This window comes from Musa acuminata, chromosome BXJ2-2, assembly GCF_036884655.1.
Source record: "Musa acuminata AAA Group cultivar baxijiao chromosome BXJ2-2, Cavendish_Baxijiao_AAA, whole genome shotgun sequence".
Classification (NCBI taxonomy): Eukaryota; Viridiplantae; Streptophyta; class Magnoliopsida; order Zingiberales; family Musaceae; genus Musa; species Musa acuminata.
In genome coordinates this window covers 33,928,789-33,944,265 of record NC_088339.1, presented here as the reverse complement: position 1 = coordinate 33,944,265, position 15,477 = coordinate 33,928,789, and the positions used below count along the sequence as shown (strand labels likewise).

General features: G+C 37.6%; 2 protein-coding genes and 1 non-coding gene across 4 annotated transcripts; all 3 read right to left on the bottom strand.

Moving 5' to 3' along the window:
• Positions 1-168: 168 nt before the first annotated feature.
• Positions 169-7,600, bottom strand: LOC135606237 (T-complex protein 1 subunit eta-like). The gene is made up of 14 exons (XM_065097192.1): positions 7,442-7,600; positions 7,097-7,357; positions 6,252-6,377; positions 5,975-6,178; positions 3,476-3,645; positions 3,262-3,397; positions 3,080-3,196; positions 2,807-2,926; positions 2,608-2,706; positions 2,441-2,530; positions 2,094-2,175; positions 1,924-2,012; positions 1,765-1,839; positions 169-559 (listed from the first exon to the last, which is right to left on the bottom strand). Exons 1-14 carry the CDS (start codon positions 7,454-7,456, stop codon positions 461-463), a joined length of 1,683 nt encoding a protein of 560 aa, XP_064953264.1. The 5' UTR covers positions 7,457-7,600; the 3' UTR covers positions 169-460.
• A 1,710-nt stretch (positions 7,601-9,310) lies between these two features.
• On the bottom strand, positions 9,311-12,943 carry LOC135605079 (uncharacterized). Of its 2 annotated transcripts, XM_065094767.1 has the most exons (6): positions 12,307-12,943; positions 11,854-12,072; positions 10,551-10,646; positions 10,191-10,301; positions 9,843-10,095; positions 9,311-9,446 (listed from the first exon to the last, which is right to left on the bottom strand). In XM_065094767.1, the coding sequence occupies exons 1-5, from the start codon at positions 12,877-12,879 to the stop codon at positions 9,871-9,873; spliced, it is 1,224 nt and encodes a 407-aa protein (XP_064950839.1). In that variant the 5' UTR covers positions 12,880-12,943; the 3' UTR covers positions 9,311-9,446; positions 9,843-9,870. The 2 variants fall into 2 exon arrangements, with proteins under 2 accessions (XP_064950839.1, XP_064950838.1); XM_065094766.1 differs by lacking the exon at positions 9,311-9,446 and having other exon boundaries at positions 9,692-10,095.
• A 1,888-nt stretch (positions 12,944-14,831) lies between these two features.
• On the bottom strand, positions 14,832-14,904 carry TRNAA-AGC (transfer RNA alanine (anticodon AGC)). Its single transcript has one exon. It is a non-coding gene; the product is annotated as a tRNA-Ala (tRNA).
• Between the last annotated feature and the right edge of the window lie 573 nt (positions 14,905-15,477).

Genomic DNA, 15,477 nt, shown 5'->3' with positions numbered 1-15,477 from the left:
GATAGCATTGATGGCCCAATGTTAAGGAGTGGCACGATGAATGATGAGTTGATTGTTTTGTGATTTATTGTGCACTGTGAACAAGCAATATCTAAGATTGAGTACACCAGCAAAAAACAATGGTTATTCTAATGACACCATCCATGGAGAGACACAACTGAGCACATATGGAACAAAGAGGATGCCAAGAGCAGAACTTCTTATAAATGTTTGTGTAGAAACCTTAAATCAAGAAACTGTACTGCATGCAACATGGACAACAAATAATCTGACACCACATCACAGCAACAAAACCAAGACTAGGTTTTCGGTCAACGGGGAAGCAACCCGAAACTCTGATGAATGATGCTGAGAGTTAATGTGGATTGTGACGTCAAGAAAGTAAAGGAAAAAGGAAAAGAAAAAAAGCTCCCTGAAACTTGGAATCTCAATCAAGCTATAACATATATTAGTCAGGAATTCACCGTCTCCGCATGCCTCTTCCACCCCGACCTCTGAAAGCTGGTCCACCACGACCAGCCATAGCATTTGCAGCAGCTTCACCTTGTGCGCTCTCCGACTGCTTATCGCAGTTCAAACGGATGAGAAAATAATCATAAAAAAAATACATTCAATCTACTGTTAAATATTTAACACAATGCACCAAGATTTAAGTTTGCAGAAGACCAGTTCAATGAGGTTGGCCAGAGAACTTAAACTAAACATGCAACAGGGAGTACATACGACTTGATAGATCTAGACTCTATGGCAATACCAACAAGAGAAACGAAGCACTAGTTCCATAAACACAAACAAGAAAAATAGAGTAAGAAATAAAAAATTGATACTAAATCTAGAACATCTTTGTTATTTCTGGCCATCTACTCCAGTGTATATCAATAGACAAGCTTTCCTGCCAACAAGCTTGCTATGGTTGGAGGTATTATATTATAAATACAGGCTGCCTGAAGCAAATGGAAAGCTTCTCAGTAACTTAATACTTCCGTTGAAATTTTAAAAATCTTGGCAATATTAATAAAATTGAGATCTCACTGAGTTCTTGACCCACATTAAAATTCAGTCTATGGCTAACAAGTAGATGCATCAGCATTGCAGCGAAAACATTAGAGCTTCACCCCATTCAGCAGTCATGAACAAGGAGAATAAGAGGACTAGAAGAGAGAAAAAGGATGAGAAGAGGAAATAGGAAATAACAGGAGAAAGAAAGGAGGAGGAGGAGAAGGATAGAATAAGAGAGATTATGACAAGAAGGATAGAATAAGAAAAACAAGGAAACAGAAAGGAGGCAGTGGCAGAGAAAAACAAAAAGCATCAGGAAGAAATAAAAGGAGAAAAGATAGGAGCAAAGGTAAAAGGGAGAAGAAAATGCAACGATGAGGAGAAGTGGAAAGGTGTGTAAAAGAGAAGAAAGAAGAAAAGGAAAAGAGGAAAAAAGAAAGAAATTTGAAGTTCTAGTTATGATAACATCATTTTGTTAATCCACTAGTCCAACCAATGACCCAGTGTATGAGGCTTGGCCGGATCAATGACTGATTCAGTTTTGATAATTATGTCCCCATTCAGATTTTCCTTGTGGAAACAAATATATATTTAAGTTTATGAAATTTCTGGGAAGATTCAACACCTGAAAACACAAAAAAAAAGGCAGAAATTGCACCATGAAATCTTCTCGATAATGGCAAAGCAGGCAAATGCTGAATACTGATTAAGCATGATATTGCTGATGTGTTAAAAAGCTCTATTTTTTAATATTCAATACGTTACCTTTGGGTTTTTCACAGTTTCGTCCACACTTAAGATGAGACAAGCAGCTTCAGTTGCAGCATTTATAGCATTGATCTGCAATTTATGTTTATAAATACTATTAACATCAATAATCAGCAAATTAATTTTAATAATTGGTGAAGAAATAAGTAATATTACCTTGACAACTGCAGGCTCCCATACAAAGTTAGCAAAAGAATCAGCAATTCCACCAGTATTGATTTCCACACCAAAATTTGCACCTTCGCCTGTTATAGGCATAAATTCAAGTATGCGTTACTAGAAGCAAACCTCCCAAAGCTCTCAGTTACTGAAAGAAAGAAGCTAACCAGATGCATGCTTCTGTCTGAGTTTGTTAAGTACATCAGTTGAATCAAATCCAGCATTGTCACAAAGTTGCCGTGGAATTACCTGCATATAGAAAATAGAAAAAGCTATGATCAAACTTGATGAAACCATTGAGCCTTTAAGGTTCGACACAGAAAGATAACTCTCATAAGGTATATGGAAGAGTTCCAGAAGAAGAAATAAAATGTTAAAGAGTTCCGCATAAAAAATAGAAGAAACGGTACAAGTGGATGGTGATTTGACAACTCTTGTATGCACATGCTGAACGGATACAACAATTAATATACTCACAGAGAAGATTATAACATATGAACTCATGGTTGCCTACCTCAAGAGCTTTGGCATATGAATTGATAAATAGCTGTGACTTTCCAGCTATTGTGCGTGCAAGCAGTCTCAAATATCGGCTTAGCTCCATCTGCCAAAGGCAGTAAAATGATTATACTCCAAAAGAGGAAAGCTAGGACATGACAATGGTTTGTTACAGGTAGTTACATCAATAGCACCACCACCAGGCACAATGGTGGAGTTCTTTAAAGCTCTCCTCACTATCATAATGGCATCATGAAGGCTCCTTTCAGCTTCATCAATGAACTGCAAGGGAGAGCTAAAAATGTTAATGACTATGGTAATATAGCGCAAAGCATGATGTTAAAGCTAACTTTACCAAACTTAACCATTTTGAGAAACAAACCTGATCTGCACCACCTCGGAGAACAATGGTTGCCGTCTGACCAGAAGGACATCCATTAAAAATGTTAAACCTTTCGTTGCCTACTTGTCTTTCCTCAAACACTTCACAGGATCCAAGAACCTTTTAACAAACCAGAATATAAAATTCATGAGATATAAGGCATTATATCAAAACCAAACATTTCAACAATCCAAAAGTTAAAAACATAATAGCATATATGTAGCTTCATAAATCAAGCATTAATAATTAAAAAGAAGTAAGCATAACTGAGACCTCATCAATAACATTGTTGACAGAGGTCTGGACAGTTCCACCAGTTGCAGCAGCTACACGTTGTAAATCTTCCTCCGTCACACGACCAGCACAGAAAATATCTCTATCTGCAAAATACTGCACAAAGGCTAACACATCAGGTGCAATATAAAATGGGTTAAATAACATCAGATCAAAGATACCTGAGTTGCAAGGTCACCAATGGCCAATCGGGAGAGGACAATTTTTGCTCCACTTTTAACACACTTATCTAATTTGTCATAGATAATATTCCATTCGGCATCAACAATTGATTGATACTGTAAAGGGTCGGATAATCTACAGAAGAATGGGACAAAAAGATTAAAAGAAAACTTTCTACATATCAACATACAATATAATTGGGAGAAAGTCTACCTGATTTCTGCATTTTCTTTCTCCGACTTCAATTCTAGTTCGATATTCAACAAAAGGATCTTCGGATTTAAAAATTTCTTTGGCTGCTGCTCAAAACCAGCATAAGAGAATGTCTTCTTGAAAGCAACACCATTAACAAGAAATGAATCTCTCATGTTACCCCCAGGGACCTATACAAAGCGAGTCAAGTATTTGGAGTTTGGAATCTTTATTCTAAATATATAATTAACTCTACTTATAAGCAACCTATTGGAGTTGCTTTCCAGAACATATATAGATCATGTAGATACTTTTAACTAAGGTCTGCAATTTCGTATCATACCGGAGTTTCGACGTTCACTCGGTACGGTACGAAACTGTATACCGAGCGGTATACCGTTCGATATATATATATATATATATATATATTTATTTATTTATTTATTTATTTATTTTATTATTATTATTTTTCGTTCGACCCGGTAGCGGGCGATACGTACCGGTCCGACGACATACCGGTATGCGAACCGTCCGCTACCGGACGGAACGAAAAATAATAATAAAATTATATATATATATATATATATATATATATACCAGAGCGGTATACTGCTCGGTATAGAGTTTCGTACCGTATCGAGCGAACGTCGAAACTCCGGTACGGTACGAAATTGCAGACCTTAGTTTTAACTAGGTCTCCAACTCCAAGTAAAATATACTTAAAAACAACAACAACAAAACAATCAAAGTTCTCATGGTAGAACAATCTCAAGGAATCCAATGCTCAAAAAGAGTTCATCATTACCTACATCAACAAAGTGTAATATTTCAATTATTTGGGATCGACTATATGGATCTTTTTCCGCTATTGAGTTATCTACAAGGCAACATCCATAAATATATTAAGAACATTCAAATCTCTATTTACTAAAGTCTTATTAAATCTTCCTTTACCACTCCTCGAATCATTAATATTAATTGTCTCATTTTGTCTAACCACAATATCTATAAGTCTCATCAAAACATGTTCACATCATCTAGTCAATTATTCTCTTCATCCTCTGTTAGCGATATGGCTAATAATTCACAAATATAAATATTTTTTTTATCTTTTTCATAACTTTATATATCCAATTTAACATTCCCATCTCAGTGACACCCATTTTATACATATTGCTTTTTATCCACCCAACACCAAAAATCCATAAGCGTGACTTGCCCAACGGTTGTCTTATAATAATTTTCTTTAAATCTAAAGATCACCCGGTGATCACACAAAAAATCCTGACATTCCTCTGCACTTAACCACACAATATCTCCATCGACTTCTCTATCATGTTGAATAACAAATTGAAGACACCTAAAACTTCTATTTATCGGAATATTTTGTCTATCTAACCTAATTAAATATTTGATTCTTCTCTTACAACCCGAAAATTAAATCTTATATAACATCATCGCCTCCTTACATTAACAAATTAAACAAGGTGAAAGATAGTATCTCAAACACGATAAACAGTTGCATTCAAAATTGAACCTTTACTATCAAGTGAAAACTACTCGTAATGTCATATCTTAGGGATGAATTCCAAAAGAAGAAACAAATCCTACAACAGAATGAATATTCATGCCATGTCATTCTATAGGACTGGTGCATAGACATGCCCAAAGATTAAAATCCTGTATTGATGACAAAAGTTCCAACAGTATGGAAAGAACTGATAAAGTTGGACGACATCAGGAAATATATTATAGAAAAACTGTCATGTTATATCAAAAATAAATCTGGTCCTATCCAGCAATTATGCAATTATCTTGAACATGAATTGATTCTTCAATAATAACATTATACTTCTTAATTTAAAAAATATTATGATCCTATACTCAAATTATACAATTATCTCAGACCTGATCAAAATCTTTGTTAGAAGATTTTTAGTAAGCATATAACTGTATTAATGACAAGAGGATAAACCTTGGAGGCACTATAAGGTTGCTTCTTTGCAACCTAAAGTAATCAGGGTTTGAGTGCTGTAATATGATCTCTACTTGTAGGGAATCACAATGCATATATTAACACTTTCCAAATCTCATGTTAGCAGGATACTTGTGCGCTGTGCTTTCCCTTTTTCTATGCCATTACAGTATGGCAGAAGACAAAAATAATCCAAAACCACAATAGAAGATTCAACATCTTAAATCATCCAGGTGGTGCAATTGGCTAAAACATTATGAGATTACTTGACGACAATAATCTCATGAAACAACTCTAGATAGTTTTTTACTTTTTAGTTTATAGCATCCAAAGAAACTTGTACAAGAATAAATGACAACCTGATATAAGTGACATAAAATTAGGCGTGGTGAGAACAATAAGGCAAAGTATTGCAATCTTTGGCAATGACAATAAGAAATGCAACAAAGAAATAACAAGAACTGTGATATCATAGAATATTTAATAACTTCCAAAGAGAATTCAAACTACTGAACCCGAAAACCATTTCAGGAGACGATAATGACCTTTTTTATCCCAATCAAATTAAGCCTATCATCATTGCCAATAGCAAGGACAGCATCCACAACCATGGATGCAAAGAATTCCTTCTCACCACCAATTAGCTTTGATGAGAGTGTTGTGGCAGCACATTTTGCCAACAAGGATTTCTTTTCTTCAAGACTTTTCCCCTCTATGCTTACAGCAATTTCTTTGATTTTGTTAATGGCCTGTAAAATATGTCACCTAAATTTTAGTTCATAAGGTTCACAACCAATCATAAAAGAAAGGTGACATACTCACCAAAAAGGATGCAGTTCGGTAACTTCGAATAAGATTCTGAGGGTGGACCCCATCTTCAATGAAAGGTTTTGCCTCCTTTAAGAACTCACCAGCAAGAAGCACTACAGTGGTGGTTCCATCACCAACCTGCACGAGATAGAAATGTGAAAATTAAGCCCCTACTGCCATTTAAAATGGCTAACTCCTAAAACCTATCCTCAGATCAAGATAAAAGAACAGATGCAAGCATAGAGTTACAAGTTAAATAATCTAACCCAACAAAAGCCAAAACAATCCACACTAATGGGAAATCTTGATAGAACAAGATGATTTAGTTTGCAACAGATACCGGGAAAGAAATGCCTGAAGTTGGAAAAATAAATATATGATACAGCTTTGTTGTTGTCGTTTGTTGGAAAAGAAAAAGGCAAAAGTTCAGTTAACATAAAAGCAAGAGCATGCACATAGCAAGGAATTTAAGATTATTTTTCTGAATGATCTTTATGAGAAAAAGATATATAATGTTCAAACGTATGAAGTTTAAGAAAACGTGGCGAGAAAAATGCCTCATGGTTGCAACTTGAAATGTTTGCAATAACAATGCCTCTGAGCCCCAAGCCCCCGACCTACATGACAATCCACCACCACACTTTCCAATTAACTGCTTACTTTTTCATTTAACGATTACACAATAGAGATTATGTGTCCTGTAATTGTAATCAATCCCCATCAATTTAAAATCTAAGACCTTTTTTTTTATGGCAAAGCCACCGGAGTTCCAATCTTTATCATGGAAACCCCCCCAAAGTTGACACCTTTTTCATGTTTCTTAGTCGCTACAGCTGATCCGGTCACCGATGAATTACCTCGGAGTCCTGTGACTTAGCAATGTCAACAAGAATCTTGGCGGCAGGATGAACGATGTCAAGCAGCTTCATGATGGTGGCGCCGTCATTGGAGATGGTGGTGCTGCCCTTTTCGTCGTGGATGAGCTTGTCCATTCCCCGGGGGCCCAGCGTCGTGCGAACGGCGTCGGCTACGGCCGTGCAGGCATTGATGTTGCTCACCACCTGCGCCTTCCCCTGCGAGGTGTCCGTGCCCTCCTTGAGAAGAATGATCTGGGGTTGCTGCAACCATCGCACCAAAAGATCCAAATAGTTAATGGTTAAGCGCAGAACACCAACAAACCACGAGAAAGAAAGATGTCGTACCAGCATCGCCGCCATCGGAGCAGAGAAAGGAGGAGGAGAAGAGCGGGGAAGCAGATCGTGATAAGCTCGGGGGTGAGGGTTCGTATTAGGGTTTTGAGAGAAGAGTGGAAGCGATCGACTGATCTCTCTTTTAAAGAAATCGCCCTTTCAATTAAAAAATAATAATAATAAAAAGTTTTCAATTTTCTCATATGACATTTCCCTAATATGACCTCTGCCCTCACTCTCATCTGTTACTATCATCACCTTCACCCTCGTCTTTTCTTCAACACCAACATCAAGAAGCATCGTTTGTGAAAGTTATTTATTTAACTTTCAGAATTATAATAATTTTAATATATTTTTTAAATATAAAAATATAATAATAATAATAATAATATAATAATATATTATAATAATATAATAATATAATAATAATAATTAACCCGATTTATACTCGCCATTTCCACTCGAAAGACGAGAATGGCGGCCAAGATGATGAGAAATCCGTTCATGGCTTCTTCCGGACATACCATGCGCCTCCTCTTCGCTTGCATCGCCGGCCTCCTCGTCTTCTCTGCCTCCGAACTCTTCGCTCTTGTTGAACCTCAAGCCGACACCAACAGTCTTCTCCTTGGAAAACGCTTCCATTCACGCGCACCTTCCTCATTCCCGCCGTGCGTCCGCGAGGCCTGCGTGCTCATCATTAACCTTAGCCATTACCGCCAACGTAGGAATAGGAATAGGAATAGGAATAGGACATCAGATTGGATCGCTGCTCCGACCTTGAATCTGTTGTGATCAAGTCGGAACGGGAAGAGAGTAGTAGGGCTTCGATAACGATCATTCCATCGAAAACCTTGTCACCGTTGACGACGCCTGTTGCGCCGGGTTCCATGCCTCGATCGTGCGATCTTAACGTCAAGAACATTACATTTCGAAGGTTGCAGCAATTGTGATGGTAAAGTGCCGTTCAAGGTTATCCAATGCCAACTTTGCTTCGAAGGTAGATGATTCAAAATCGAACAAGGGTAAGACACATATACCTACATGAAATGGCTCGACGTCCCTGTTAAGGAAACACATCGTACCTAATCTATATATTTATATTTATATTTATATGAACAAACATAAAGAACAGTCAAATATGAAGCCAACATCTTCCGTTGTTACTTCTTTGCATGGTAGTAATATATTTGAATGTACACGTATGTAGTATATGTGGTAGGAAATACTAGTAATCTTTTCGGATCAAATATGCAAGGAAGCATGAGGAAAACGACATATATACTACAGGAGGATGAAAGAAAGAACAAGGGAGGACGGAATGGTCTAAAGATGAAGTTTTTTCAGTTGTGGAGAGGGTTCGGCCCCGTCGGGACGAGCCGCTTCTGGACGCCATACCGTGGATCGATCTCCCCCCCAAGTGGTGGTGGCTGCGGAGGAGGATGAGAACCAGCAATTGGACTTTCAGGGGAACCGGCCGAGGAGGCTTCATGGGATGTCGATGCAGCAGGAAGATGAATCCATGGCGAGGCGAATAGAAAGATGGCCACCAAGAGGAGAGTGCAGAACGGCGAGCAGTAACACGCCATGGCTCTCGGTGGCACCAAGGAGAACATGGAGGAAAGGGTAGAGAAGGGAAGAGGGAGAGAGAGAGGAGCTGGTGGGATTAAACCCTAAGCTACGATACCAATGCAGATCGGCTTTCATATGATGATCCATGCAAAGTTTATTTAGCTACGTCTGCCAACAATACATTATTGCACTCTACCATATAATACACGCAATGCACAGAGTTTACTTTAACGCACATGCACTAATATTTTGCAATCATGATCCAGCAAATAATGTGCTTCAAGATTTACCTAACGATGCAAATATTCTTCTTCTTTTTTTTATTTTTTGCATCTGGATCGGACTGCATTCTTGCCTTGGCACTTGGCATTTCTTAGACTTCTGGGTGTATCTGGCTATGTCATTTCTTTACGTAATTATGATCCTCAGCAATTGGCACTGCAGAATCCTGGAAGAAAAGAGAGACAAGTAACAGTAATATTCTAAGTGATGACCACATATATAAGACACTAAATGGTATTTAATTCTGATCGCAATCAAACTCAAACTCGCAAGCATTTGCTGGCACATATGGATCAGTTCGGATTTACAGGAAAAGCTTTAGTGTGAGGTGACTATCGATCTATTTGATTCCATCATTCTGCTATCACATCCTACCGTTTCCTGTCACATATGAATTAGTTTGGAGCAGATCTGATTCCTGTCACACCCCACCTTCCGAACAGTATAATCTCATGATGAGCAAAACGAGTACAGTAATTTGAGTTATAGTCAAGACGAACATACACAAGTAGTACAACAGCATTGCATCAAACTCATAAGTACAAGTCCTGAGAAAAATTACCCAAGAGAGTGGGAGATAACCATCCAATTCAGAGATGAGTTTGGTATCTTGGTTTAACAGTGGGATGCTTGTTCTCATCTGACTTGTAAACCTTTTGTGCAGTGTTGCTGCCTAAGCTGGGCCTGTGACGATGTTCTGAACTCCTCGACAATTTTCCACCATGCGAACCACATAACATGCTCGGGCTCGATCGTGGTTTAAGTTGAAATAATCTGTCTTGGTTTGGCGAGCCATAAACCAATTCATTGTTTTCCTGGCAAGAAGGAAGTCACAGGTCAGAAGCCAAGCAAGACTTGATTGTAAAGAGGAATATAAGATCACATCGAACTTTTAAGGCATGGTTGTTACCTGGGACTTGGTTTTTGAGAAGCATGGAGTCAAACAAGGATTTAAATCCTTGAGAAACATTTCATCCGGACTACCGCATTCAGAAGCCAAAGGATCTCCGGAGCTATATTCCTGGGAGTTTAGGAGGGGATCAAACACATGCAGAAATATAATCTCAATGATCGAAAGCATGCTAATTCAAAGTTTAGAAGATGGACAGTAGAGCATCTAAGGTTTGATGAAACAACCCAATCACTGTTGCACTATTGCAACGTGATAAACATATGCGAATGGGGAGGAGATCATGATCTCCCAAAAGTTGAACCACAATGGTGAGGTGGTTTTTTGCAGACTCATTACTTGGATAAAATTAAAGCTTACCAAAGGATTAGCAGCCTCCTGATCGAGAACCGGTGTTGTTGGAGAGCTGATATGTCCGTCAAGGAATGACATAGCAGAATATTTATCCGCTTTTACCTGATGTCACAGAAAAAGTTCAGAGAATCAATTGTCTGAAAAAGTTTATATGAAATTTTTAAACAGGATAATGACTGCAGATATGTGATTGACCTGCACTAGCTATCAAATTTTCACTGCCCATCAGTAATAGTCCATCTCCTAGTTGACAGAACGAAACTTGAAGGACTACACTATATACATGACCTCTAAAATGATCGACAGCCTTGTTTCTTCTTTCTGCCTTCCCTTTCTACCACGTATTGATTTCATTAAGCATATTGGATAAACATGCAAAGCTAAAAGAGCATCTCTATACTTCTCTACTCATGATGTATGATAGTAAGAAAAAAAAACGGATTACATAAGATATTCAAGTTCGCAGTTTGGATTGAGTTCAATGTATGTCAGAAAGTTTGGATCCATTTAGCCGTATCAGATTAGGGGATTATATTACTTGAAATAACTAAAAAAAGTATTAGAGAAGATAAATAATCAATTCAGATAAATCTACCAAAGCAGCCAAACCAGGAGAAAATCAAATGTAACATTTCAAGACTGACCAGAAACAAAATAAAAAAAAATTAAAAGAGCAAACAAAATATGCATTAGTTGGAAATAGTCAAAAGTAAATAAGCTTCCAGCTAAAAAGAAAAACTCAAGGGGTATATATATATATATATATATATATATATATATATATATATATATATATATATATATATATATATATATATAGTGTCGAACCTAGCAAATTTAGCCATCATTTCCATACATCAACTATAATGAACACTGAGGCAGATCTCACAGGCATTATGTGTGATTGTGGACCTCAAAATTTGTATCTGTTTGTCACTTGTGATCCTACATCCAGTTGCACTCAAGTCCTTCAATATACTAAAAGTACAACCAAGGGTTTATGTTATCCAAGTTGACTAACCAAATAAAAAAGATTTACCTATAGAGAGATTGAACTACTGAACAGCAATTACATGTCTCTGAAATTTGCATGAGAATCATGTCTCCTGCAATTCATGAGAATCATATCTCTGAAATTTGCATGTGCTAATTAAAAAAAGAAAAGCACACCAGCTGACATGAATTTAGTTAAAATTTTCATAGAAATCCTGATCGGTAAGTCGTTTACATAAACCAAAATGCAAAGTTCTAATAGCGCATGAGAAAATTGGAAAATTAACATTAAGAGCAAACTAATAACAATCTGTACCTCAGCAAGATCCTCTGCAAGGCACTGGAGCTGTCCAGTGAGAGAAGTGACCTGCTTTTGGAGGGTTGGGATGACTTGATTTGCCTGTTTCAGTTCAAAGCCTTGCTTCTCCAGCAGCTCCTGCAGCTGTGAATTCATAACATCCGGAAATAGTATGGCATCCTTCAGTGCTTTTATCTCCTCTCTCTGCTTCAGACATAGATCCTTCAATTTTTCAATCTGTTCAAACGAAGACTAACATGATTGGTCGAGCGAAACAAGAAATTCTACTTACTCATTTTAAAAAAGCACCCAAATCCCTAGTCCAACTCTCATTGTATATCAAACAACAACAAATTAGATGACAGCACAAAGGTGGTCGGATTGTGTAGATTTCACGTTCGGATCATCTATTTAACAAAGATTAATTGAGTAATAAATAAATGAAGATTTCTTTTGAGACGAGATAATTACTTTTTGATTCTTCTCCTCGATCAGCAACCGCAGCTCTGAAATCTCTGCCTCGTACTCCTTATTTTGAGTGAGAAGCTCCCTCTCGCTACGAAGCACCATCGCCAGCGTCCGAGCGTTCGTTTTGGTCTCCATCAGCGCCTTCGCCGTCGTCCGCTCTGCCGTTCCGCCCTTCTGGAACAGTTTCCTCGACAAGGCCGAGAAATGAGACCCCTTGGCGCCCTTCTTCAGGTCCTCCGCTATCGGATCAGATGGCACGACCAAAGCAGCGCGACCCGCCGATCCCGGCTTCGGATTGGACCGCTTCTCCATGAGCTTCCTCACCATGCTCCCGAAGTTATGCCCGGTCTTGGCATCCCGCGGATCGACGAGGGCCCGGGAGGAGTTGTTCACCGCGGGGGCGGCGGCGACGGGTTCGGAGGCAGCTTGACGGCCGCTGGACTTAGCGACGAGGCGTCGCAGGGAGGAGAGGTTCTTGGTAGGGTTCCTGCGGTCGGAGGAAGGGGAGGGAGGGTCGGAGGAGGAGCGAGAGTCGACGGAGGCGTAGCGATGGGAGGACGGCCTGGTGGAGGCCATGGGATCGGGGAGGTCGGAAAGAGCAAGGAGAAGAGAGGGCAGAGAGTGAGGCGATCGATTCCGATTCGAGAGGAAGGGGGGGGGGGGAGGGATTTGAAGCGGTAATCGAATTCAAATTTTTAGGTGGCAACGGGGCGCTTCACGCGGATCGCTGTCCAGCTTTTAGGGATTTGCTTTACTGGCGATCATGCGCTCGTCATCGTATGATAACATCTCGACTGTCCATCACATCGGTGCCCGTCCGGCAAATGGACGGGCGAGATCTTAGATTGTGCTGAGGGGACGGTCGAGATGGCAGAACGAGACGGTGCACGAAGGAAGTTGTGAAATGTTAAGAAACAAAGACTTCAAATTTAAAAATAATATCACCAGAACAATTTACAATAATAATAATAAATATAAATAAAAAATAAATATAATATAATATTTTTAAAGATAGATATTTGAAATATCTTTAGTTAAAAATAATTATATTAAATAAGCTAAATTACATACATATCCTTTCATATCATCAAACATTAGAGGTCAAATAAACATGGACTAATTGTATATTATCCCTTTTAGTCAATTATGTTTAATATCTCGATCTTTACATTTTAAAAAATCATATTAAGATATTTATATTTACGAAAGTAAAATATTTTATCTTCTGCTTACATCATTAATTATACTGACTCATTAATTATACTGACATCATATACAGAAAATAATATTTAAAAAAGATTAAAAAAATATATAATTAAATAGTCATTATTCTCATCGTCCTTCTCTTTGAATTTGTTATCTTGTTTTACTTTTTTTCCTTCTCACATCTTTCCTTAGCTCTCTCGAGTGTCGAGGCTATCTTCATCTTATATCATTAGCTTCTAATCCTCTTAAAGAAAGAAGACATTATCAATGACTTCAATGTCGAGATCAACCTTACTATCACCGATCTTTGCCTTGGTCATGCCTATATCGCTCTAGGGCATGGAAGAAGATCATGTATTCCAACCCCCACAACTTTATCAACAACTAGATTGGCCGAACCTGTGTGACTATTATGGTGTCTTATGCACAATAGTGCTTGACGACCCCTCGATCAATATCAACACTAATGCTGACTTTAACAATGATGATATTACCGAGTACCTCCCCATGGAGCTCGACCTCTTGACCAACACTGATATAGCATCATCCCCTAAAACATCTCCTGTCTCAAACTCTTCAATGAGCTCAACGCTAATAACAACTGCTTCATCGGCCAGTTCCTAAATGTTGTCTTTCATCTACCGTCGTTTAAGTACCTCAACTTGAGGGAGCACTATCGCTAACACTCTTCGACAAAGAGCTTGACACCAATAAAAACTATTTTTAGCTCTCATATGCGTGATAACTTCGGTAACTCTAAACCTCTATCATTGTCATTGCTAACAACAAGATGACTCTTGGAAAATATCCACTATTCCTATAAATAAATCAGGGTTGTTTATGATGTCAAAAGCGAGGAGCTGATTGTATTGGGCAAACACTGATTTTTGTAAAAGACTTTATTTGAATGAAGAAATAAAGAGTTTTGTTCGACTCCATCGAAATCCTATCGATCCGTTGCTATCTTTATTTTTTCTTCTTTTATCAATTTGGTAAATTGAGTTTTTTTTACTTGTGTCTTGTTGGGAAAACAAGAAAAAAAAAAGTAGAATTGGAACAAAATAGTGGGGCAATTTCAAAAGCAAATAGACACTGAATTTGTGCCAAATGACAAGAAGGTAAATGATTACTTCTATAATGTGATTAAAATGTGATTAAAAATATTTACTGCATTAAGAAAAATGATTACTTCTATAATGAATTTTTTTTCTTCATAGACTTGTCTCTTGGAACAAAATTGTGTGGTATTTAATAAGAAATAGGCTTTAATTTTGTGCTAAATGATAAAAGGGAAAAAGATATTATTAGAAAAACAGTTAATATGGAGATGCGGGGTATCGATCCCCGTACCTCTCGCATGCTAAGCGAGCGCTCTACCATCTGAGCTACATCCCCATTGACAGTTTATAAGTGATTTTATTTTATATATAAATATTTAGAATATGTGTTGGATAAATTATTATTGTACGAGGATGAGGATGTTGTGACATTTACAATCTGATAGAAGAAAAAAAAGAAAAATCTCTGATGAGGATGTTGTGACAATAAAACTTTCACAGTGGATTATCATGACTTAATTAGAGATTATGTGATAATTATTAGATATGTACTATATGTTGACCCATGATCGGTGAACTTAATGTCGTGGATTGTCATGGTGTCTAATTAGTACGTTAATGAACATTGACTCAATATTTTATAATAATATATTATCTATAAACTAAAGATCGATGATTGTTAATGCAAATAATGTAATGACACGATCCTCGTAAAAAAAAAGCATGCCCTAAAAAAATATTATGTTGAAATAAATAAATGCTATAAAGTCTCGATCTTGGTTTTGTTTGGTAATAAGATCCTATGCTACTAACAATTTTTCCTTCCTAATACAGTTTATTATTAATCATTTAATGGCGTATATCCATTAGTATGCGTCATTAAAATCGTGAAATTGATGTGTCCACTATG